The 24,324-nt window shown below is 45.4% G+C and overlaps 1 protein-coding gene across 7 annotated transcripts in view; it reads right to left on the bottom strand.

Moving 5' to 3' along the window:
* Positions 1 to 24,324, bottom strand: part of GNA14 (G protein subunit alpha 14) — a 224,524-nt gene that overhangs the window by 80,201 nt on the left and 119,999 nt on the right. For 6 of the 7 annotated variants that reach the window (XR_007924456.2, XM_070050562.1, XM_017341945.3 and 3 more), the window contains one exon: positions 11,959 to 12,143. Coding sequence is in view for 6 of the 7 variants with exons in the window: in XM_070050562.1 (XP_069906663.1) it covers positions 11,959 to 12,143 (185 nt within the window). In the remaining variant the exon portion in view is untranslated. Of the gene's footprint in view, positions 1 to 11,958; positions 12,146 to 24,324 lie in introns of all 7 variants that reach the window. The other variant, XM_070050569.1, reaches the window with a different exon arrangement.

The following is a 24,324-nucleotide window of genomic DNA, read 5'->3' as shown; positions in this document are numbered from 1 at the left end:
GCGCTGGCACACCGGGTTCTAGTCCCGGTCAGGGCGCTGGATTCTGTCCCGGTTGCCCCTCTTCCAGGCCAGCTCTCTGCTGTGGCCAGGGAGTGCAGTGGAGGATGGCCCAAGTGCTTGGGCCCTGCACCCCATGGGAGACCAGGAGAAGTACCTGGCTCCTGCCATCAGATCAGCGCGGTGCACCGGCCGTGGCGGCCATTGGAGGGTGAACCAACGGCAAAGGAAGACCTTTCTCTCTCTCTCTCACTGTCCACTCTGCCTGTCAAAAAAAAAAAAAAAAAAGAAAGAAAGAAAAGAAAAGAAAGCCATGAGCACTACAGAACAGATTTCTTCATTGCACGCCTAGGGTCTTCTCTGGTCCTTAACTTGGTTTTTTAGTGCATCTGAAAAGAACTCTCAGATTTTAGGAAGTACAACAGCCTATATTGACTTGACATAGTGACCAGTTCACTAGATACTTGGGTTAAAAAAGAAAAGTAACCAGTTTAGGGCACGACAGAAAACTTTTTGGCTTCTGAAGGTAGGTTACCCAAATGCTTCAATTTTGTGGTATCACCAGGAGCCAGCTGAGCCCTCAGGCAGGAAGGAAATGAAAGCCTGCGAGGTCTGGTGATTTGCCCACGACTGCTGGGGATAGGAATGGCAGTGCCGGAATTCCCTTTCATGCCAGCTGTTCCACTCTGGTACTCCAAGAGCTCACTTCACCGTGTTTGGGGTTATCACTAACATTGTGGAGGGCCTCACGTCGCAACTGCTCCAAACGATGATGAGCCTGATGATGATGGTAAAACCCCAAAGTGAAGGGAAGCCTCCCCACAACGTGTTGGGGAAGCCATTCTGTATGGACAGAAGCAGAACTGGCGGCCCCTGGTGACCGTGGCGGTCTCCTTCACCGTACCACGAAACCACTTCCACTGCCCTCCGTGCACAAGGAAGGGAGACCACGCAGGGGCTCCTACGTACAAGCAATGGTCCCGATGATCCTCATTCTTCTCCATCCTAACTGCTTAAAGGATTAAAAGACTAGAGTTGATTTTGTTCTTAAAGAAACTCAGAAACCAGCCACCTTCCTACCCGCAACTGTACACTCACACCCAAGTACCTTCCTAGTCAGATCTTGTAAGTGGCTGAGTTAGACAACTGCACTCCTATCTTTACTTCTACTTGCAGATGGAACCTGCCAAAATATTTTCAAATTTTATGTAGGAAGACTACACTGCAGTAGTTAAATGTGAAAGCTATTTATATTAGATCATTCTTAATTAAATATGACAGAGATTAGGTGTCCAAAATCAAGATGAAGTATTCACAAAATACAGCATCTCCCAGCTCCCTGAAAACACTTCAGCTTCCAAACAGACATGTCTGAAAAAAGCAATATTTTCTACCTTCAAATGAATACTAGCTTTACTCTAAAGGTAGATTTACTGGTTAAAAAAAAAAGCAAAAGAAAAACCTTTTAACAGTTTGTTTCTGCTGGATTAATTACTATATTTGATTTGAAACATCCCCTCTTCCCACTACCACCTTAAAAAAGAAAGCTTTTAAGGGGATTTTCTTCTAGAATTTTCTGTCTACAATGCTGCTGCAGAGCTTACTAACCATTTCATAAGAAAAGAGGCCTCTAAGTTCCTAACACGAGAAACACACCAGAATTCTGCATCTGGACACCGAAACAAAACCCCAGCTAGGGCAGAGCTTGCCCCTGGCCCCTGGTTATGACATTCACCCACCAGTGGAGGCCCTGTGGCCCGAGGAGGCAGCTGTAAGGAGCAGCAGCATCAGCACCTCTCTTGCTCCCCACCACCAGAAAGCAGGAGCACGGCTCTGCCACAAGAAAGCAGCTTGTGAAGGATAGCGGATCACACAAGAATTTTATAGGAATTCCGCTGGCGGTGCCAGCGCTGGGGTGTAGCGGATAAACTGGGTAAAGCCACTGCCTGCAGTGCCGCCATCTCATACGGGTGCCGGTTCGAGTCCTGGCTACTCCACTTCTGATCCAGCTCTCTGCCTATGACCTGGGAAGGCATAGAGGATGGTCCAAGTGTTAGGGCCCCTGCACCCAAATGGGAGACCCAGAAGCAGCTCCAGGCTCCTGGCTCCAGACTGGCTCAGCTCCAGCTGTTGCAGCCATCTGGGAAGTGAACCAGCAGATGGAGGACCTCTGTCTCTGTCTGTCTCTGTCTCTCTCTCTGCCTCTAAGATCAAAAAATAAATCTTTTATATAAAAAAAGAATTCTGCTGATGATTCTAACATCCATTCTAACACGAGTGTTTCACAAGCTTTGTTTTCTATTTTAGGATAGTATTACGGTTCAATGAAATTTAAAAGGCTCAGGACAAATATTTCACATATCTGGAAGTGCTAACGGATGAATGGATGCATGTTCAGCTAGACTGATGGTCACAGCAGTTTCTGGATCATTTGTACCTTTGTGGGATTTCCCTTTTACACCAGATTTTAGAAACCATTGGGGGGGGGGCAGGGACAGCTTTGTGGTACAGATTTCTGCAATCTAACTTTCAAATAAACTTTTTTAAAAAAGAAGACATTTCTTGAGATGTGATGAGTTCACACTCAGTTTTGAGGTGAGGGAGAGAATCAGTCTTTCAAGAATCCACTCAATCCCATTGGTCACCACCAGCCCCCAAACTCCCTCATTTCCCAATTCAGGCTTCATTGAAGGACAGCATGCAAGCAAATTCGGCCCTCGTGATAATTAAGGAGAAAACTAGTTCTTTTCCATCCTATTCTTTCCTATTTTGTGGAGTAGCAGGTAAAGTCATTGCCTGCAGTGCCAGCATCCCATACGGGTGTTGGTTCATGTCCCAGCCATTGCAGCCATCTGGGGAATGAACCAGAGGATGGAAGACCTCTCTCTCTCCACCTCTGCCTGTCTGTAACTCTTTCAAATAAATAAATCTTTAAAAAAAAAAAAACAACTCATATTTCAAGCTCCGACATAATGGTTTTCACACTAAAATGAACACTGATTAATCAGAGAGCTATTGGAGCCATTGGGAGAAGTGAGAAAGTTCCTGCCCAAGATTTTGGTGGAGAACTCATTGCTGTGATAACAGGCAGGACTTCATGTTCCTCGTTTGGAGAAACATACCCTCGGTGACATCTGATGCGCAGCAGGACATGGGAAGCAGGGGCCTCAACTTAACATCTGCCAGGAAGCCAGCCACCCTGGGCTACGGCCCAAGTCGGAACACTGGCTGCACTATTCCCACAGGTTCGTGCAGAACTCGGCTTCCAGTTAGAAGAGGAAGTGGGACAGAAAAATCTATTTAAACATATGTTTTAAAAATCATAAAAGAGGAGGGTCTTAAAATATTCCCAGCCCTGAGAAACTTTCTGTGAAAAAGAAAATGAAAATTTACACTGAACTGTGCCTGATTTACTCACACGGGTCCCCCACGACCTCCTGGGAATTCAGTCTCCCACTTTCTGAGAATGAAAAATCAAGCTGGAAGAGTTACACAGGTGCATTTCAACAAGTTCCTGGAGGGATAGGCATTGTGGCACAGCTGGCTAAGCCTCTGCCTGCAACACTGGCATCCTATATGGGTGCCAGTTGGAGTTCCTGCTGCTCTTCTTCCGATCCAGCTCCCTGTTAATGCACCTGGGAAAGCATCGAGAGGTGGCCCAAGAGCTTGGGCTCCTGACAGCCACATGGGAGGTCTGGAAGAGGATCCTGGCTCTTGGCTTTTAGCTGGCTCAACTCTGGCCATTGCAGTCATGTTGGCAGTGAAACAGCAGGTGCAGCATCTCTGTATTCTCCTTCTCTGTAACTCTTTGAAATAAATATTTTTTAAAAAACTAGCAATGGATCACATTTTTCATACCAAAATAAATTTATCTTTCTAATTCCTTTTTCCAAGAAACTTTCTGAAGGACAAGAACCCTTAGAGTCAGCCCTACATACTTGAGTGTTCCGATTCCATGGATTAAAGCCACCATGAATAGAAAACATTTTTTAAAACTGTACTGAATACGGAAAAGGTTTTTTCTTGTCACAATTCTCTAAACAATGACAGTGTAATAACTACTGCCATAGCATTGACATAGCATTAGATATTACAAGCAGCCAAGATAATTTAAGCATCAGGAGAATATATTTAGGATATACACAAATAATATACCATGTGTACAAAGGACTTGATCATCCATGGATTGTGGTATCCAGAGAGTTCTTCAAACAGATCCTCCATAAACCCATAAATACTGTGCGATGCTGCCTTTCACACAGATATGAGGCTTTATCAAAAGTCCTCCTGGCATTAAAAAAGTACTTTCTCATCTCATAAATACCATACTTCATTGCTTAAATGTGGAGTTCGATGTTTTAGACTTAATTACTGTCTCAAATAAAAATACTTAATGAAACAAAATACATAGCTACCTAGTTGCCCTAGGTACTGCCTCTACTGACTCACAAATCAACTTGTATGGTATCTTTATTATAAAGAAGACCTACACCTGGGTCTGTTATCAACATAACCTACATCCCTGATTGTTTTATCCAAAGTTAAATTATTATTTCCACATAGCAACAGTGGGAAAGGAGGTCAAGAAGGCACCACTGATGTGATCTTAAGAGAACAAGGCGGGACTTCCTCCTCCACTCCCACCCACTTCATCAGTGGGAGCTCTGGGTACAACGCTGTGCTAACATCATGTCCCTGGGGGACTCACAGACCCTTGCCTTCCACTTAAAGATGACACCTGGTGTTGCTTTCAAGGCTACCATCACCTCGTCTAACCAAGGCAGCCCTCTGTGCCACCTGCTACGTTTCCCTTTGATGGAGATTAACTAGGCTGTTCCATGGAAAAAAAAAAAAAAGACTAGAAATCTCCTTTCCCTACTATGGAAAGGTTGACAGGGAAGCAGAACCCAAACCGAACACATCTACTGATGTTAAGACACACGCATCCGTGGTTCTCAACCTTGACTTTCCCATCAGAGTCTGAAAAGCAATCGCAATGCTCTGCTGCACCCTGGGATGCTAGCCTTGAGTCTCTGGGAGTGATACCCTGGGCACAAAAGTCCCACAGGTGATTCCAATATGCATCCAAGTCTGAGAACAGTAGCTCTGGGTGTTCTGGTACCTGACAAACCCAGCAGTCAGCGGAGGAGGAACTGCAAGGGAGCGAAGGGCCAAGGCATCTATCTACCCAAATGTCAGACCAGCAAAATGTCAAACAGAACTAACAGAGGCCTTGTGAGTCACATCAACTCAAATAATTCAGCCCTTGAGAGTGGTGTGTGGCTGGATGTCCCAAAACCACCAGCAAAAGCTAGGAAAACAGTATGAGGTTTACTGAGGGGGAAATTCAGAACTCACACTTCTAGAAACATTGTGTTCTGAAACTGGGGACTTAGAGTCGAAGAGCAGGCAACAAAATCTCCCTACTGTGCCATTATTACCTCTCCTTTTAAAAATTTCAAGTTTTACTTATTGATTTATTCTTGCTGTGATGAGCCTTTACAATTAAATTTGAATTGCATACATATACAAGGGCACTTCAAAAGGCTCATGGAAGCAACTATCAAAAGCTAAGTTTATTTTGGGTGGAAAAACTTTTGCAACCCGCATTTAGTTTTTTCATGATCTGCATTTGCCATGAACTTTTTCAAGACTTCCTGTATGCACAGATTTCAAAAGTTTTTTGCACCAAAATGAACATATGTTGAAATTCCATTTTCCATGAATTTTTGAAGTCCCCTCTTAGGCTGTGAGCCCAGTGGAGCCAAACAGGAGGGCAGAAAAGAGGAGGAGGTCTGCTTGCAGCAAAGCCTGCAGAGCTCCTTCTGTCTAGTGATCACCGAATACAAAACTGCAAGGCTTCTGAGAACTCAAGCACCCGTCAATTACCCTTGGGGAGTTCTGGATCTCAGCCGCCCAGGCAACCTCAGCACAACCTTAGTGGATCACAAGGTCTCTGTCACTGCAAAACAGGCTCAGAATGAGAACTTCCCAAGTACAAGATGCTACAAACAGCAAACAATATGGAGCTCTTGTGACTTCAGTGAAATGAGCAGGAGTAAACATGAGTTATAAGCTTGGAAGCCCTGCTGTTGGGCAAATGCCTTTGGAATATTTATTCAAGAAGTCATACATTCTAATATGTGCTCATAAAACACTCTTGAGATACATTCATAAAAATCAAGGCTTATCTACAGAGTGAGCAAATACACATGAATCATTTTTATTCCAAAAAAAAAAAAAAAAAAAGCGGGTACAACATAAGAAAATAATCTTCAAGGCTACATCTTAATTGAAAAAACATGTTGGTTAAAAATCAAATGCTTGATTAAATTTCTGATAAATTTCCTTTAATAAGCAGCCTTTCAAGTAATAGGCTGAGATTTTTCAAGAATCTATCTGAGCAAAGATCTCACTAGCATTTAAATTGAAACCCTTGGGGGCAGGCATTCGGTGCAGTGGTTGAAACACCACTTGGAATGCCCACACTCCATGTCCTAGTGCCTGGTTCCAGTCCCAGCTCCTCTGCTTCTGACCCAGCTTTCGCTAATGCACGTCCTGGGAGGCAGCAGATGATGGCTCAAGTCCTTGGTCCCTTGCCACCCACATGGGAGACCCAGACTGAGAGTTCTGGGATCCTGGCTTCAGCCTGGTCCAGCCCCAGCTGTTGTAGGCATTTGAAGAGTCAATCAGCACTTGGAAGATTCCTCTCTCACACACATAAATTAACATTAAAGTAATTTAAAATTTTTCATTCAAAGTGAAATAAAACCTCTAAATTAACTTTGAATTCCCTTCTACATACTCTGAAGAAATGTTCCTAGTTCTAGGGAAAAATACTCCAAAACAGAGAATGGAAATAAATACCCAGGAATAGCAAGTGAGGGAAGGATGGCACCGATATGAAAATAAAAGGTAATTACGGTTTGATGCATCCCTCTCTTAACTAATCAACTGTTCAAGGTTATTCAACTACTTTGTAAAGAAGACAATATATAGTGTGTTTCTTAAATCAATTACTGAATACACTAAACATTAATCATTTATGACCTATGCAGGTGATTCTGTTAAAGCTTCATTTCTGGAATAAGGACTGACCCGCAGAGACAATTATTAGAAATAGTAACAGCCCCCAGGCACAGAGAGAGCGGCTGAAAATGTCATAAGCACATCATAGAAGAAACAACGAGTCCATTTTGGTGTTTGAGCTTGCCCCAGTAATAACCTTGTATTTCTCGAGTGCCATTCAATTTCTGAAGCACTTCCCTTCGCTCGTGTTGGCTTAGGAAGCAGACAGAGCATGTGTTGTCTGCATTCAACAGATGAGGAAATGGAAAAACAGAGAGGTTCCAGCTTCCCCTAGGACCAGGGTTGGCACACGAGGGCCATTCATGGCCTGGGTAGATTTTTGTATGGCTTGTGAATTAAGCACAGTTTTCACATTTCGCAGAGTTTACAAGTGAGCCACACACTGCAGTTTGTATATCATCTAGGGTTCCGTTCCATGCTAACAGCAGCAGAGCTGAGTAGTTTGGACAGGGATCGGCTAGCCACAAAGCCAAAAACAAATTTGCTCTCAGGGCCTTTACAGCAAAAGTACGCCCTAAAGCCCCAGGAGAGCCATGCTTTGGATGTACACAGAGAGGGCAACGCATATGAGCACAGAGACACAGAAAGGAGAACACTCGTTATAAAGACAGTGGCAGAAAATGGAGTGAGGCAGAAACACCGGGAGTTTCCAGAAACCACGAGAAGCAAGGAGAGAATCAGGGAATAAATTTGCTCCCAGAGCCTGCAGTTGGAACCAATCAACACTGATCTCGGACTTGCAATATCCATGACAGTCTAAAAGGAAATTTCTAATGCAAGCCACTTCCTTTGAGGTTCTTTTGTTATAAGGTCCTAGGGGTCTAATGCAGATCTGTGGACAAGGAGAGAAGACATCCTGGAAAGAATTAACAGCAAGAGAGGGACTGGCACTGCGGCACAGCAGGTAAAGCCACCACTTGCGACACTGCCATCCCATATGGGTGCCAGTTCAAGATCTGGTTGCTCCACTTCTGATTCAGCTCCCTGCTGGTAGCCTGGAAAGCAGAAGATGGCTCAGGTGCTTGGGCCCCTGCACCCACGTGGGAGACCTGGAAGAAGCTCCTGGCTCCTGACTTCCATCTGGCCCAGGCTTGGCCATTGCAGCCATCTGGGGAGTGAACCAGTGGATGGGAGACCTTTCTCTCTCCTTCTGTCTGTAACTCTACCTCTCAAATAAATAAATGATATCTTTAAAAAAAAATTGCAATGGAATGATGGTAAAGAAATGAGGCTGTAGAGATAAAAGCCAAAATTTGGGGCACAATGTATTTTCCTTTGTAATTCTATCACAGAGAAGGAAATAATAAATTGCTTGATTGCTCTGAAACCTTGTCTATCATATACGGACATCTCCAAGTTAATGATGGTCTGACTTCTGATTTTTCAACGTTATGATGGTGCAAAAATAAGATGCATGCAATATAAACTATAGTACATATTTTAATTTAATCTTTTCCCAGCTAACAATAATGGTTCCATCCTCTCCTGTGACGTTGGGCAGCAGCAGCGAGCACAGCTCATGGTTGGCAGGGCAACAGCTCATTCCATACAGTGTGCTGGGTTGCTAAGCCAAGATGTTCAGTTTAGGAACATTCAATGCATTTTCAACTTAACCGCATTTTCAATTTATGATAAGTTTATCAGGCTATAACCTCCATCATAACTTGGGGAGTATTTTCTCAAAGATATACAGGAAGAAGTGGGCATTTAGCATATTGGTTAAGACGCTGATGTCTCACATCAGAGCCTCTGGCTCTTGCCTCGAGCTTCCTGCTAAGGCAAACCCTGGGAAGCAGTAGTGATGACTCAAGTAATTGGATTTCTGCCATTCACAGGAGAGACCTGGACAATGTTCCCAGCTTCTGGCTTTACCAACCCTGGCCATTGCAGGTATCTGGGGGAGTAAACCAGAGAATAGGAGTTTTGTCTCTTTCTCGCTCTTTGTCTATGTGTGTATACTGTGTCTCTGTATGTAGCACAGCGGGTTAAAGCCCCAGCCTGCAGCGCCAGCATCCCATATGGGCACTGGTTGGAGTCTTGGCTGCTACACTTCTGATCCAGCTCCCTGACAATGGGCCTGGGAATGCAGTGGAGGATGGCCCAAGAGCTTGGGCCCCCACACCCACGTGGGAGACCTGGAAGAAGCTGCTGGCTCCTGGCTTCACATCTGCCTGGTTCCAGCCATTGCAGCCATCTGGGGAGTGAATCAGCTGATGTCTCTGTGTCTCTCTTTCAAATAAGTAAAATAAATTTTTAAAAATTAAAAGAAAATCCCTGGAGACCCATCTGACACAGAATTTTTCTATGTAACATTATGCCATTTGTAACTTTGTAGAAACTATTTTAAATAAACTCATGTCTAATCTAGATTTTTAATGAGCTCAGGCACAGGATCATTTCCGTTCAGACTTCATTCCAATATACCACATAAAGCTTTGCTTGCATCTTCGTCTCACCCTCCTACCTTATGATTTTCCTCTGGTCTTAAATGTCATTTTTAAAATAATAGCTATTTATTTATTTATTTGCAAGGTGCAGAGAGAGAGATCAATCTATCTACTGGTTCACTCCCCAAATGACCTCCACTGCCAGAGCTGGGCCAGGCCAAAGCCAGGAAACTGGAGCTGCATCCTGGTCTCCCACATGGGTGGCAAGGGTCAGACCATCATCTGCCGCCTTCCCAGGTGCACTAGCAGGAAGCTGGATCAGAATCAGAGTAGCTGGGACTAGAACCAGCACTCCAATATGCACTGGCATTGTAAGTGGTGGTTTAACCTGTACCACAATGCTGTACCCAAAATCTGCATTTTTAATAACCAGTGATGAAAGGAAAGCAAATGCCAGCTTGCTACCGTCCCATCACGAGAACACCTTGCAGGCTGAGACACGAGCATGTTCTTGAAAACCATCTCTTAGTTCCCAAGAAGATCCAGATCCTAACACCAAGAAGCAAAACCTACTGATTTCTGATTAGTCTGCAGCACATTAGTGAAAATATTCTCCAGGACTGGGAATTCTTAAAAAGCTGGCCACTGTAAATCCCACATCTCCATCATTAACTAGGTCTCCTAGCTGAAAGAAAGAATGGATATGTCTCCCTTTTGTCAGTGCCTGAAATAAGCAAACTTGACTGCTACCCAAACATCTCACACCTGCGCACTGCAGAGCATCACACACACCGTGCCAGCCTTCTGCACAAATGAGACCCCAGGGCCAGCCAAATTCATCACACTGCTCTTAAGAGTCTCTATCCCATCAAGGGGCTTCCGTAGCCTAGACAGCTCATAGCAAGAGTCTCGGGTGATTGCTGACATCATAAATAAGAGTGCCAATTGTTAAATCAACAACGGGAGTCACTGGGTACATGCTCCCCACGTAGGATCTCTGTCCTTAATGTGTTCTACTATGAAACTCAAAAACAACACTACTATTCGAACAATACCCTATACCTTGTACGGTTGTGTGAGTGCAGCCTGTTGAAATCCTTGCTTAGTATATACTAAGTTGATCTTCAGTATATGAAGGTAATTGAAAATGAAACTCAATGAAGGGTGGGATGGGAGAGGGAGTGGGAGAGGGGAGGGCCACGGGAGGGAGGGAGGTTGTGGGGGGGAGCCACAACAATACAAAAGTTGCACTTTGTAAATTCACATTTATTAAATAAAAAAATAACTATATAACAAACAAAAAAAAAGAAAAAGAAAAAAAAAGAACTTAATACTTTACCCTTTTAGTATTTTTTATGTTCTACTTAAAACTATTGGTTGAACTCTGTAATTAATACACAATTACTCTTAGGTTTTTAATTAATGCTATAACTAGTACTCTAATATTTTACACTTTGTTTCTGTGTGGGTGCAAACTGTTGAAATCTTTACTTAATGTATGCTAAATTGATCTTCTGTATATAAAGATAATTGAAAATTAATCTTGATGTGAATGGAAGGGGAGAGGGAGTGGGAAAGGGGAGTGTTGTGGGTGGGAGGGAAGTTATGGGGGGGCTATTGTAATCCATAAGCTGTACTTTGGAAATTTATGTTCATTAAATAAAATATAAATATAAAATAAAACAAAAAGAGTCTCTATCCCAGAGGCCAAGCCAGCTGCTCCAGCAGCACCTCCCCTCCAAGACCCCAACATGAACAGCCATTCACTCACCCATCTATGTTTACAAGAGCTGGGGAAGCCAGAGGAGGGACCACAGTGCCTGGTTTGGGTATAATAAGAGAAGACGGAGAAGGCAGGAAGGGAAGAGTCACCATGTCACCCGTGTCCCCAACTCCCAGCAGCGTAGCGTGGAGACACTGCCTGCTCAGCGGAGGGAGAGAATTAAGTCCAGGTCACGGTACCAGGCCCAGTACCAGGCCTGCCACAGTGAAACGCAGCCCCAGGCAGAGCTGCACAGTCCCCACTCCCAGACCAGTAGCTGTGGACTGAGCCACCAGAGGCCAAGGGACTGCCTCTACTGCCCCTCCCCGAGCTGGGGCAGCATGGTGCATAGGAAGACTCCACTGGTTGGGGAGTGGAGCAGGACACTGAGTCCAGGACTGGACACTACAGATACACACAATGGCCTTACAAAGAAGGGGATTAAACACCCAACATTTGCCATGTTGTCTCCAGAGATCAATCGTGAACCAGGAGGGACCTCACCCGGTGGAAGAAGGGTTGGATAGAGAGGACAGTCATGGAGAAGCAAGACTGAAAGACAGAAGACTATCACTTAAAGGGAATCAACTGGAGGAAACACACAACTCTGACCTGGCATCTGACCAAAGCACCCATTAAGTCCTTTTGTTCCAATACATGAGCTAACCAGAGGAGGAAGGTGTGGTCCGGGGGTGGGGGGCAGCACCTCTTGGGGCACTTTACCTTATTCTGCTCACACACGTAAGGGATCCTTAAGGTGTCCATGGCTCTGATCATGGCCTGCATGGCGGTGAAGATGTTCTGGTAAACCAGCTTGGTGAAGCCCTTCCTGTCTTCGTCGCTGTAACCAGACCCATGGATGATTCTCATTTGCTTGATAAAGGTGCTCTTCCCACTTTCACCAGTTCCTACAAGACAGAGCAAGTGAACAAAGCAGTCAGCCAAGTTCAGAGGGAACACACTGAGCAAGGGAGGGCCTTCTGGCAGTACTGGGCCATCTCACAATGAAGAGGTGGACGGGATGGGCTTAGCGAGGGCCTGCTGGATGCCCCTGCAGTTTTAGGCTACAGGGCTGTGCCGCCCTCAGTCCAGGGAGATGCTTCTCCCCATCTCCTGCTCCGAGTCCTTAAAACAGCGGGCAGCTGTGTGGGAAAGCCTTGAGCATTTGAGAATGGGCAGTGCAGTGACAGAGGCAACTTCGCGGTGCAGGGAGGATTTGAGCTGCAGAAACATTGAGAAAATAAACGGTTAATGAACTTGTCTATTTCTCTCTTCTGGATGTGTGAGTGTACTTTGCACAGGGAAGCCCTGTTTCACTGTCACCTCAATCACCAATGTGATTGTTACTCCTCATCTTCCCCTTAGTCGTTCAGGAAGTCCTCAAACTCACATGTGCACAGGAACAGTTTACATTAAACCATTCCCACTGCTCAACTGCATGTAAGTGTCCAGCTATAACATATGTGAAACAGGATGTCAAGACTGACAATAGAATGAGATTGAGATATTGCTTGAAAAGACAGTAAATGTTGTAGTGTACATGGTAGAGATTTACACAATGGAATTAAAATCTTTTCTGTGATAAAGGTATTTATGTTCAATATTTTGAACAAAATGTTTCATTCATGGTTCATTTTCAATTCTAAGTTTTATTAACAGGCTAGGTTGATGTAATCTTGGCAGGGCAAAGTTTCTTCAAATTAAAATAAACTGTAGGAGAAAAAATAAAATAAGTGACAGGGCCATTGTTGTGGCGTAGCAGGTAAAACCATCCCTTGCAGTGCCAGCATCCCAGCTGGTTCAAGTCCTGGCTGGCCCACTTCTGATCCAGATCTCTGCTATGGCCTGGGAAAGCAGAAGATGGCCCAAGTCCTTGGGCCCCTTCACCCACATGGAAGACTCAGAAGAAGCTTCTGGCTCCTGACTTCGGATTGGCACAGCTCCGGCCACTGTGGCCAATTAGAGAGTGAGCCAACAGATGGAAGACCTCTCTCTCTGCCTCTCCTCCTCTGTGTAACTCTGACTTTCAAATAAATAAATCTTTTTTTAAAAAAAGGGAACAGATCTTTATTCAACAATAAGCATAATATTTTAAAATAAAGTAAATGAGAAACTGTATCAGAACTACAATGACTCAAGAGAAGTCATATACTTTGCATGAACTGTTTAGGATGTGAATTATACCTCAATAAAGCTGTTAAGAAAAATAAAAGTTGTCTCAGTATTTCTGTCAAAAGAATGCATATTTTGGCCAGCGCCGTGGCTCACTAGGCTAATCCTCTGCCTTGCAGCGCCGGCACCCCGGGTTCTAGTCCCGGTCAGGGCGCCGGATTCTGTCCCGGTTGCCCTTCTTCCAGGCCAGCTCTCTGCTATGGCCCGGGAATGCAGTGGAGGATGGCCCAAGTCCTTAGGCCCTGCACCCGCATGGGAGACCAGGAGAAGCACCTGGCTCCTGGCCTCAGATCAGCGCAATGCGCTGGCCGTAGCACGCCGGCTATGGAGGCCATTGGAGGGTAAACCAACGGCAAAAAGGAAGACCTTTCTCTCTGTCTCTCTCTCTCACTGTCCACTCTGCCTGTCAAAAAAAAAAAAAAAAAAAAAGAATGCATATTTTGTGAATATTAGTGATTTTGTGATAATGAAGAAAAAATTATGGAGTAGGAAATGATTTCTTAATTGTAAATATTTTTAATATCCATCCACATCTTATTGTCTGAACAGAACACCTAGACTGTGCAATTAGAGTGAAATTAAATTTTCTTGGACCCTCTGGACTATAAGTCATGTACAAACCACACTTTTTGATATTTTAGTTCCAGAGACATGTTTGCCAGAGTAGGGGGATGGAACACACAGGTAGATAACCTGGAATTATTTAAACTTACAAAATGGGAGTCTCCAGATGTGATTCTGCCAGGGCCCTGCAAACATTAAGACCTGTTACAAGGGCCCTTCTAAGATAAAACTTAGAAACTTGGATGAAATTCTTCCTTCTGAGAAAAACGCTTCCTTCAGATTGAATTTTTTCTCTAAACACACGCCTGTTTCTCTGCTTCCCCAATTTCAGCTCAGCACCCTCACTGAGGCCATTGGTTTCCCACTCTGCTCAGGAAGAAAATACCGACTCCTTAGTGGGGCCACCACAGGGAGTCGGCCCTCTATCTTCAGCAGCCTCTCCCCACCACACGCTCGCTTCCCCGCTCTGGACTCCAGCCATGCTGGCCTTCTTTCTGACCTGCCTCCTTGCGATCTTCACACACACTGCTCCCTGTTCCTGGAATGGCCATCCCTCCATTGCTCACCTTGCCCATCTCCGTGAAGAGGTCAAGTTCCTCTAGCCTGCTTATCTTGATTCCTGGCAATCTCTGCGGTTTTCTCATCCAGTCCCAAAAATGACCATTAATAGGGCAGTCTCTGTGTGCCATGTTTTCTATTCAGATGATCTCTTTTAAGCCTCTGAAGCATGCACTATTACTAGTGTCTTCATTTCACAGATGAGAAACCTGGCCCTCAGCTTGGCTAAGTAATCTCTGTGAACTCAGTCAGCAAGACTGGACTCCACAGACTGCTGTCAGAGAAGACAGCCTAAGTCATAACCAGAAGGGCTTAGTTGCACTGGACTACCAGGGGGCACATCTGAATTTACAGCTGCACACTGAACCTTAAAGCCCAGTGATCCAGCATCCTGCAGGCAACACTGCTGAGGGGAGGAAGGCACCTTCAGACAGGAGAGGATCCCCATAAGCAGTCCCACAGTTATTGATCCTCTCTCGACATACAGCAAAGGTGAGTGCTGTCTCAGAGATGAGGAAACTGGCTCCAAGTCAGGGAAAAAGTCGAGGTTCAGAGCAAAGGCAGAGCTGGAGCTAGAAGCCACGCCACAACCCCTTAGCTTTCAAGGTGTACCACCAGTGTTGCAGGCCCTCTATCCCTCCAGAAGTTGGTTCTGCCCACTTTGTGCTCTCAGAACACACTGTCAGTCCCCATGGCAATGCATTGCCTAAGTGCTTGTTGTCTCTCCCGACACCCTTAATGTAGTAAGGGTGGGGACTGGCATTCACTCATTTGAGTACCAGGAACAATTAGCCTGCTACATAATCAGAGCTCAGAGAAATGTTACTCAAAGAATGGACAGGACAACTAAGAGATGTCACAGTTTTCCACCATCCTCCCATGGGTCTTACCCATCATAAACAACTTCAGAAAAATGAGACATGACTTGTACAAGGACAACCATGATGAGACCAGGGGCCACTGGAAGCCATTGTTTGATGACAACTCTTGGATGCCCAGACTACATATAAAAATCCCAAAATACAAGGAAGACCCTATGCTGCCAGAGGATGGCCCCAAGTCCCAGATTTGGTTAGGTCTCTGTACCCACAGAATTGTGGGGTCTCCCATCTCAACAATGGCAAATGTCACATTTTCTTCTGCTCCACCCCAGTAGACATGAGCTCTGAGCCAGTGTCAAACATTAACATTTCCACATTTTACACATGAAAAAGCTGATATGAACACAGAGCATATATAACTACTTCAAGACAAGCTGTGTCTTAAAGTCACATGCCCCAAAGCCACAAAAGTCACCCAAGACATATCCCAAAATTCTACACCAAGAAAGAGAACTGTCAGTCACAAGGATAATTCACCTACAAGAGGTTAAAGCTAACCCTACCATCAGCCCCAACATAGTTTTCTGACTACTGTTTTTGGACATGGAGTATTCACAAAAATGCTTTAAATGATTTTAAAGATTAATGAGAGAAGACATAAATATGTGGGCTTTTTTAAAAAAGATTTGTTTAAGAGACAGAGTTATAGAAAGAGAGAGGAAGAGACAGAGAGATCTTCTATCTGCTGGTTTACTCCCCAAATGGCCCCAATGGCCGGAGCTGGGTTGATCCAAAGCCAGGAGCCAGGAGCTTCCTCTGGGTCTCCCATATGGGCGCAGGGGCCCAAGCACCTGGGCCATCCTCCACTGCTTTCTCAGGCCATTAGTTGGGACTTGATCAGAAGAGCAGCAGCTGGGACTGGAACCAGTGCCCTTATGGGATGCTGGCGCCGCAGCAGAGGGTTAGCCTACTACACCACAGGGCCAGCCTCTGACATACATGTGTTTGAAAAATGCCAATATTTTAAAATATTGTTCAGTTTTAAATTGCAGTTGTTTGCTAAGTAAGAAACTAAATGTGCTGCCTAAAAGGGGCAGCCTAAAGGCAAAGAGAAATTGAAAGACACCTGCCATCAAGGGCCACGGTCAAGAGGACAAAAACAGTGTGGAAAGGCCTCCCGCTCTCACCTAAACTTCAACGTAACCCAGCTAGTATCATCTCCTACTAGAAAGAAAATTGAAAATAAAAAAAAAATTAAATAGGTTGTCTAAGCCACTAAGAGTTGAGGCCTGGAGCTCAATCTACACTGCTGTACATACTTCCCATGATTCCACCAGGGACCAGGTTTTACACAGAGTATTTCCCCAAAACAAACAGCCCAACACACCCTTCTATCAGCACCGAGATCCGGTTCTCAGCACTGTATCTTTCAGCCCTCAGAGCTCTGCTCTATGTGACCTGGTTCTGGCAGCAGGTGCAGGCAGAAGACGGGAAGTGACAGCGAATGAGAGCATCCTTCCACAATGACAGGGATAAGGACCACAGGGACCAGATACACTCAAGCGAATGACCCACATCATTTCCTCATCTGCTCTCAGCATAAACGCCACATGTCAACAGTAAGTACACAACTATTCATTCAGGGAAAGTAAAAGAAAAACCAAAAGCTATGGTCTGTACAACGACAATGGCTGGTGACTGGAGGCGGGCTGCTGTCTTTACAGCCTACCCAGTTACAGACTGGAGTGTGTGGCTAGGTGTCCTCTGCTCTGCCTTTCTCACCTGTCCCCCTAGAAAAACAGGCTGGAGGGGGCTCCTCTAGGGCTCAACAGACAGACATCAAAGAGAGCAGGAGCCTTCCCGCTGGGAACAGCTTTTGGCTCAGGAGGACGGGGCGGGGGGGGGGGGTCCTCTTGACATCAAGGTGAATCTGGGGCCAGGTTCCAAGGGTTTCACTTAAAGGGGAGGGTGGGCGGGGGCCACAGCCCAGAAGGCTTTCCATCTTTGAGCAACCCTGTAAAAATAGAGGGGAGAGAGGGAAAGAAAAGGACAATTCCATTTCTAGACTCCGTTCCAAATATAACTCGGGAAGTGGCCTTTCTCCGGTGAGTTTTTGTTTCACTGTTTTCACAGTTGAAAATAAAAGCCAACCACGGCCGCAGGTCTGCCTATGTTCTCCGTGGCACTGTTCCAGGCAATCATGGAGCACATACATAAGGGCTGTCCTATAGGATGGCAATGGCACTGGAAAATCCCTCAGCCTAGCATCTCCCACCACGTCCGTTCTGGGTATAAATATGTGGGAACTTCCCACTGTTGCTGCCGCCTGCAGTAGTCACAGGCTCCACGCATTTGTGGCCCAGCAGCAACACCGACCATACCACAGCCTGTGAGTTTGTGCAGCCACAAAATCTCCCAACTGCCCATTCCTCAGAACTCACCCCTTGTGACCGCACCATCAAACTCTTCTCATCTTTGGAGCCTGCCATTTTTGAGGTCTCTACTATTGCAGCTGTCCTCTGTAATGCCATCAGTGGACAACAGTCAAACAGTCACAGTTTCAGCTGAGGACTTGAGCCCCTTTCTCTGCCTTTACGCTCCCTGACCGAGAGGAGAGAATTTCCCCCCGAGCAGGGGAGAAACCTGCTTCTGCTCTAAGGCTCCCAAGCACTCCTGGGTCTCTTTCTGTCAAGCTCAGCCCGGGATCCTCTGTCTTCCTGCCCCCCCCCCCCAAATGGGGCCCCTCTCCTTTCCCAGGGTAGATACTCAGTTACTGCTTCGACAGGACACACAGGGCTTGCTGCTCTCCAGGATGGCATATAGAGACGGTCTGTGTTCTGTCAAGGTAAAGCCCTCCTCCACCGCTTCCTGCCTACTCTGGGTAAGGCGTGTGTGTGCCTTGGCCTCATGGGGTTGGGACCTCTCCTATAAGACACTTGCTCCTGGCTCTCCACTCCGTGTTCTTCAAACCTCAGCCATCTGTGTACCACTCCTGTGACTCCTGGCAGGGCCACCTGCCACCTGTATGATTATTTACTATTCAGCTTTACTTTGTTTAAATATGCTTGCTAGGAAGGGAAACATGAACAAAGTGAAAAGCCAGTAGTAAGACTCAAGCCCCGTTCCAATTAAAAGCATCTTATCCATCACCAGGGATCTAGATAGCACATTTTGACAAGCATTGGACACACCAATCTTTGTCCCCCTTATGGGCAATCTCCCACTTCACTTTTCACATCCGCCTCTCTCTTTCTAGAGGCTTCTGAAATTCCACCCAGGAGCTTCATCCAGACAAAATAACCAGGAGCCGAGACGATGCAACTCAAAGGGGCCAAGAAAACGCCAGCGCTAAAATCCTAAACTCTGAGATTTGAAAAATACATTATGAAGTTCAAGTTTCAACTTAATTGTAAATACACAGAAAGGTTTGTGGGGAAAACAAAAAGTTGCCTTGAGGAGCCAGGAGAGAACAGGGGCCAAAGCAAAATAAATCCTTTCCAAGGGACATACCAAGGACAGGAAAACAGCAAGTCGATTGTTCTCGTCCAGAAGGCACACTTCGCAGAGCCAGAGCAAGGAGCTGATAAGGTTTCACAGATGGGCAGCATCTCCACTAGTCTGCAGTGCTTTCTGAAACTGTCCTGGGAAGCCACTGTTTTTAGCTCAGTTTTAGATTTTATCTTGTAAACAGAACAAGGGGGAAGTCAGAACAAAAGTAAGGACACAATTTTGAACACTGGTCACGTATCTAACTGACCAGTATGGCCAACAGACTGCAGAAAGGCAGGCTGCCTCTAAGACAGGACCCTTGTTCATCTTGGTATCCCTGGTATCTATGGAGGCTAGTGCAGAGCACATAGGAGTCTAATGAATATTCAAGAATGGGTATTTAGGCCGGCGCTGTGGCTCACCAGGCTAATCCTCCACCTGCGGTGCTTGCACCCCAGGTTCTAGTCCCAGTTGGGGTGCCGGTTCTGTCCCGGTTGCTCCTCTTCCAGTCCAGTTCTCTGCTGTGGCCCGGAAAGGCAGTGGAGCATGGCCCAAGTGCTTGGGCCCTGCACCCGCATGGGAGACCAGGAAGAAACACTTGGCTCTTGGCTTTGGATCAGCGCTGTGCACCAGCCGTAGCGGCCATTTGGGGGGTGAACCAACGGAAGGAAGATCTTTCCCTCTGTCTTTCTCTCACTGTCTAACTCTGCCTATCAAAAAAAAAAAAAAAAATGAGTATTTATTGTCTAGGGACAAGGAGGGTGATTTTGGTTTTAGCAATCAGGAGGTGGATGTGCCTACTTGGCACAGACAAGTCTGCTGATGTGCAAAGCCACCTCTTCTGCAAGCTGGGCCCCTACTGCTTGCCCTTCCTGATGAATGCACTTGTGACCTGGCTCCAAGCAGCACCCAGAGGTTCTGGTTCTGTATCAGGGGCTTGGGGCCCAGGCACCCTACACAGGAGTGTCTGGTTTCCATTCCAGCTACTCCCCTTCCCACCCAGCTTCATGCTAATGCACACCCTGGGAGGCAACAGGTGATGTGGTTACTACTGCTGTAGGCCATTGGGGGAGCAAGCCAGTGATGGACGATCTCTGTCTCTCTGCCTTCCAAATAAAATGAACATCAGTAGCAGGAAGGAAGTCTGTCCAGAGGAGTATGCCATATCTTTGGTTTCTGGGTGACCTTGGGCAGTAGCCACTCACTCCATGGCAATGTCAGCAGCTGACTATTCTACAATCGTGATGCTCATTCTTCTAGACACTGATCTATGAAAACATCTGGCTACAGCTGGGGAAAATTCCAAGTGACTCCCTGCCAAGTGCAGAAGAGCGTCCAGGGGGAGAGGGACATTTGTTCAAAATTCAGGTTCTTTGGTGCCTGCTCAGTCGGATTTATTTTGGCTGGCCCTTGTAGGAACCTGGAAACATGCATTTTAACCAGTACTACAGGAGTTTGAAGACTCCAGTCCACGGACTGGTTAGAAAAATACTGCTCCCAGATCCTTCTAAAGGTCTAGCTGGGGCCGTCCACTAACAATGTTCCTGGGACTAGAATACTCAAGCTTTAACATCACGTTCAGTTGACTTGATGGATTCTTCCAACAAGTCCTAATTTCATGTATGCATGAATAAAATATCCTCCCAGGAGTTCTGTTTTTCCATTTCCAGGGGAGAAATATTTTTAAAGTGTCCTTGCACCAGCACCATGGCTCACTAGGCTAATCCTCTGCCTGCGGCGCCGGCAAGCCGGGTTCTAGTCCCAGTTGGGGCGCTGGTCCTGCCCCAGTTGCTCCTCTTCCAGGCCAGCTCTCTGCTGTGGCCCGGGAAGGCAGTGGAGGATGGCCCAAGTGCTTGGGCCCTGCACCCGCATGGGAGACCAGGAGGAAGCACCTGGCTCCTGGCTTCAGATCAGCACAGCACACCAGCAGTGGCGGCCACTTGGGGGGTGAACCAATGGAAAAAGGAAGACCTTTCTCTCTGTCTCTCTTTCTCACTGTCTAACTCTGCCTGTCAAAAAAAAATAGTGTCCTTAAGATTCATTTTTCAATTCTACCCAGCCCCTACATCACTGTAACAATCATTCCACATGCCCCAGCTACTGCTTTCTCCATGAAAGAAGAAGTAGCAATGTCCTAGGCAACATGGAGCTGGAAAATCCAAGACCGGGATCACAGCTTCTCAGAAAAAGAGGTTAACACAAGACTTTCGTGGTAAAAAGGAAAAGTCGAAAGAAATTAAGTGATGTGTTGCAATAGTTTAATGTTTTAAAAAGACAAATAACAGTGCAGAATTCCAAAGATGCTGCACTGTAATGGATAGTCTCCTTGATTAATTATTCTGCAAAATCATCTTTGCTGACTAAACAAGAGTATTTTTTTTTGACAGGCAGAGTGGACAGTGAGAGAGACAGACAGAGAAAGGTCTTCCTTTGCCGTTGGTTTACCCTCTAATGGCCGCCGTGGCCGGTGCACTGCGGCTGGCGCACCGCACTGATCCGATGGCAGGAGCCAGGTACTTCTCCTGGTCTCCCATGGGGTGCAGGGCCCAAGGACTTGGGCCATCCTCCACTGCACTCCCTGGCCACAGCAGAGAGCTGACCTGGAAGAGGGGCCACCAGGACAGAATCCGGCGCCCTGATCGGGACTAGAACCTGGTGTGCCGGCGCCGCAAGGCGGAGGATTAGCCCAGTGAGCCGCAGCGCTGGCCAGGAAGAGTATTTTTTACCAAGTTATGTCTTTCTACCTCGTCATCTTGGCTCTCTTTTTGATCAAAAAAGTACTTTCAAGTCCTAACTTGGTTTGTGAATTGTTCCTTTATTGGACAAAGACATAGGTCAAGCTAACAATTTTTAATCACAAATAATTTTTGAATAACTATTTTTCTAATATGGGATACTGAAAATAACATAGTTCTCCCAGCTATTATAAGTACATTTAAAAGTTCAAATGTAATGAGGTGCCAAGGCTCATTTTACTCCAAATTAATTGAGCTGTTTTCCTATATAAATTTCTTTAATTATGGCATTCTTTAAAAAATACAAATATTTAGTTTAGTGTTAATTACTTTTACCAGAAGACAGTTGGCACTGATTTATATTCATTGCTTATATGTAAGTCACATGTTTGGAGATCTTTGTGACTTACCAGCCATTATAAATGACCCTTCCATAAAGAGTTACAAAATTTTATCCACTCTGTGTCATTACCTCATCTGTACAATACTCTGGAAAAGAAACAAAATACACAGAATCTTAAGAATCAAATGCTTATGAGTGACAAAACTTTATTCTAGAAAATGTCCTGGATTTTAACTGTTTTTTTCCTAAACATGAATTAACCGCATAGAAGTTAGGCAGAAACCTATTCAAACAGATTCTGTGCTTACAGCTAAAATGTTAGTGATTCCATTAGAAATGCAATTCAGCTCCCTTGTAAGGGGAGCCATGAGATCACTTTCTGCTCTGTGAGACTGACTCATAATGGTTTCATTTCTAAAAAATGGTACTGTAAGCAATTTCATTAATGACTTTAAGATCTCCACAGTTCACTGCTGCTTCTGAAAATTCACATTCCCATCATCCTTACAGAAACGTTCACCAAGAAATCCTAACACCAGGGCACTGTTAGGATTTTGGCCTTTCAGCCTTTGCAAGAACATGAAAAGTGCTTTCACACTAGAGTGGTTAAAGCGAGAAGAAGCTCAAGATCAGAAGATCAGAACTTGTACTTGTACAATCATTATGTTGCTCAAAAGTTTGCTTCTGCTTATGTTGAAAGAGAAAGGACAGAGGGAAGCAAAGACAGAAACTGCTTAAAGGAAAACAAAGAGGCTCTAGGAAGAGACAACAGACTCACAATCCTTAAACCCCCTTAAGGGCAGGAAAAAGAGTTTTGAAATCCTTAAACATCTTGGTGAAATAACAGCAAACACAGTATCTAACCTACTCTCCTACCCACCCTCCCTCCACCTCTGAAGATAAATTCAAACAAAAACAAAGTAAGTGCTAGTGAAACAAAATGATCCATCGGAGTCAATGTTACAGTGCAGCAGGTCCAGACACGGCTTGCAAGGCCAGCATCCCAAATCAGAGTGCTGGCTCGTATCCTGGCTACTGCAATTGCATTCCAGCTTCCTGCTCATGTGCCTGGGAGGGCAGCACATGATGGTGTGAGTGCCTGGGCCCAATACCAGCCGTGTTCAAGATCAGGATGGAATTCCTGGTTTTGGCCTGGCCCTGACCTGGCCGCTGTGGCCATTTGGGGAGTAAACCAGCAGATAGAAGATCTGTCAGTTTCTCATCATTCTTTCAAATAAAATAAATAAATCTTTTTTAAAAAAGGAACTACTTTGGGCTGGCACTGTGGCACAGCGGGTTAAAGCCCTGGCCTGAACTGCCGGCATCCCATATGGGTGCCAGTTCTAGTCCTTCTAGTCCCGGCTGCTCCTCTTCTAATCCAGATCTCTGCTATGGCCTGGGAAAGCAGAAGATGGCCCAAGTCCTTGGGCCCCTGCACCCATGTGGGAGACCTGGAAGAAGCTCCTGGCTCCTGGCTTTGGATCAGCGCAGCTCTGGCCGTTGTGGTCATCCGGGGAGTGAACAAGCAGATTAAAGACCTCTCTCTCTCTCTCTCTCTACCTCTCTCTGTAACTCTTTCAAATAAATAAATCTTTTAAAAAAATAGAACTACTAGTGCAATTAATTTTAAGAATGAAAACATGAGAATTCCAATACTCACTCTCTTTAAAAGAGTAATGCCCTATTCTCCACTTTGGAAAGCTAAGAAATTGTTCTTCCAAAGTCCCTCTCAGAATTCTTATAAATCATAAAATTTTACTCAGATTTAAATATATATACAAATAGGCATTTAGTGTTTTTCAGACACTAATCTGATCAAAATCTATGCATTTATTCTTGAAAACTTCAGTTTAAGAACACATGGGCCTTGGGGCCGGCACTGTGGCATAGCGGGTAAAACTGCCGCTGACAGTGCCAGCATCCCATATGGGCGCCAGTTCATGTCCCGGCTGCTTCACTTCCAATCCAGCTCTCTGCTATGGCCTGGGAAAGCAGTGGAAGATGGCCCAGGTCCTTGGGCCCTTGCCAGGGTCTTCCACACGGGTGCTTCAGATAGACTCAGCTCCAGCCATTGCAGCCATCTGGGCAGTCAATCAGCGGAAGGAAGGCCTTTCTCCATGCCTCTGCCTCTCTCTAACTCTGCCTTTCAAATACATAGATAACTCTTTTAAAAAATAAAGAAAAAAAAAAGAACAGATGGGCCAAGTATTAGTATGATATTGACAAGGTCACATCAACTGCAAAAAACTCAGGCTTTGTCCTTGGTAAACCCCACCAACTCAGCCTCTTACTATTCCAGCAACATTTCTTCCTGGAACACCCCTCAACTCCCAAGAATAAAGACTGGTTCTCTTTTCCCTCTTACGGAGACAGTCATATGTTGCATACCATGATTGCTACATTTGCT

This window comes from Oryctolagus cuniculus, chromosome 1 (genome assembly GCF_964237555.1).
Source record: "Oryctolagus cuniculus chromosome 1, mOryCun1.1, whole genome shotgun sequence".
Lineage (NCBI taxonomy): Eukaryota > Metazoa > Chordata > Mammalia > Lagomorpha > Leporidae > Oryctolagus > Oryctolagus cuniculus.
The sequence above is the reverse complement of the archived record's forward strand: the minus strand, read 5'-3'. Positions and strand labels throughout refer to the sequence as shown.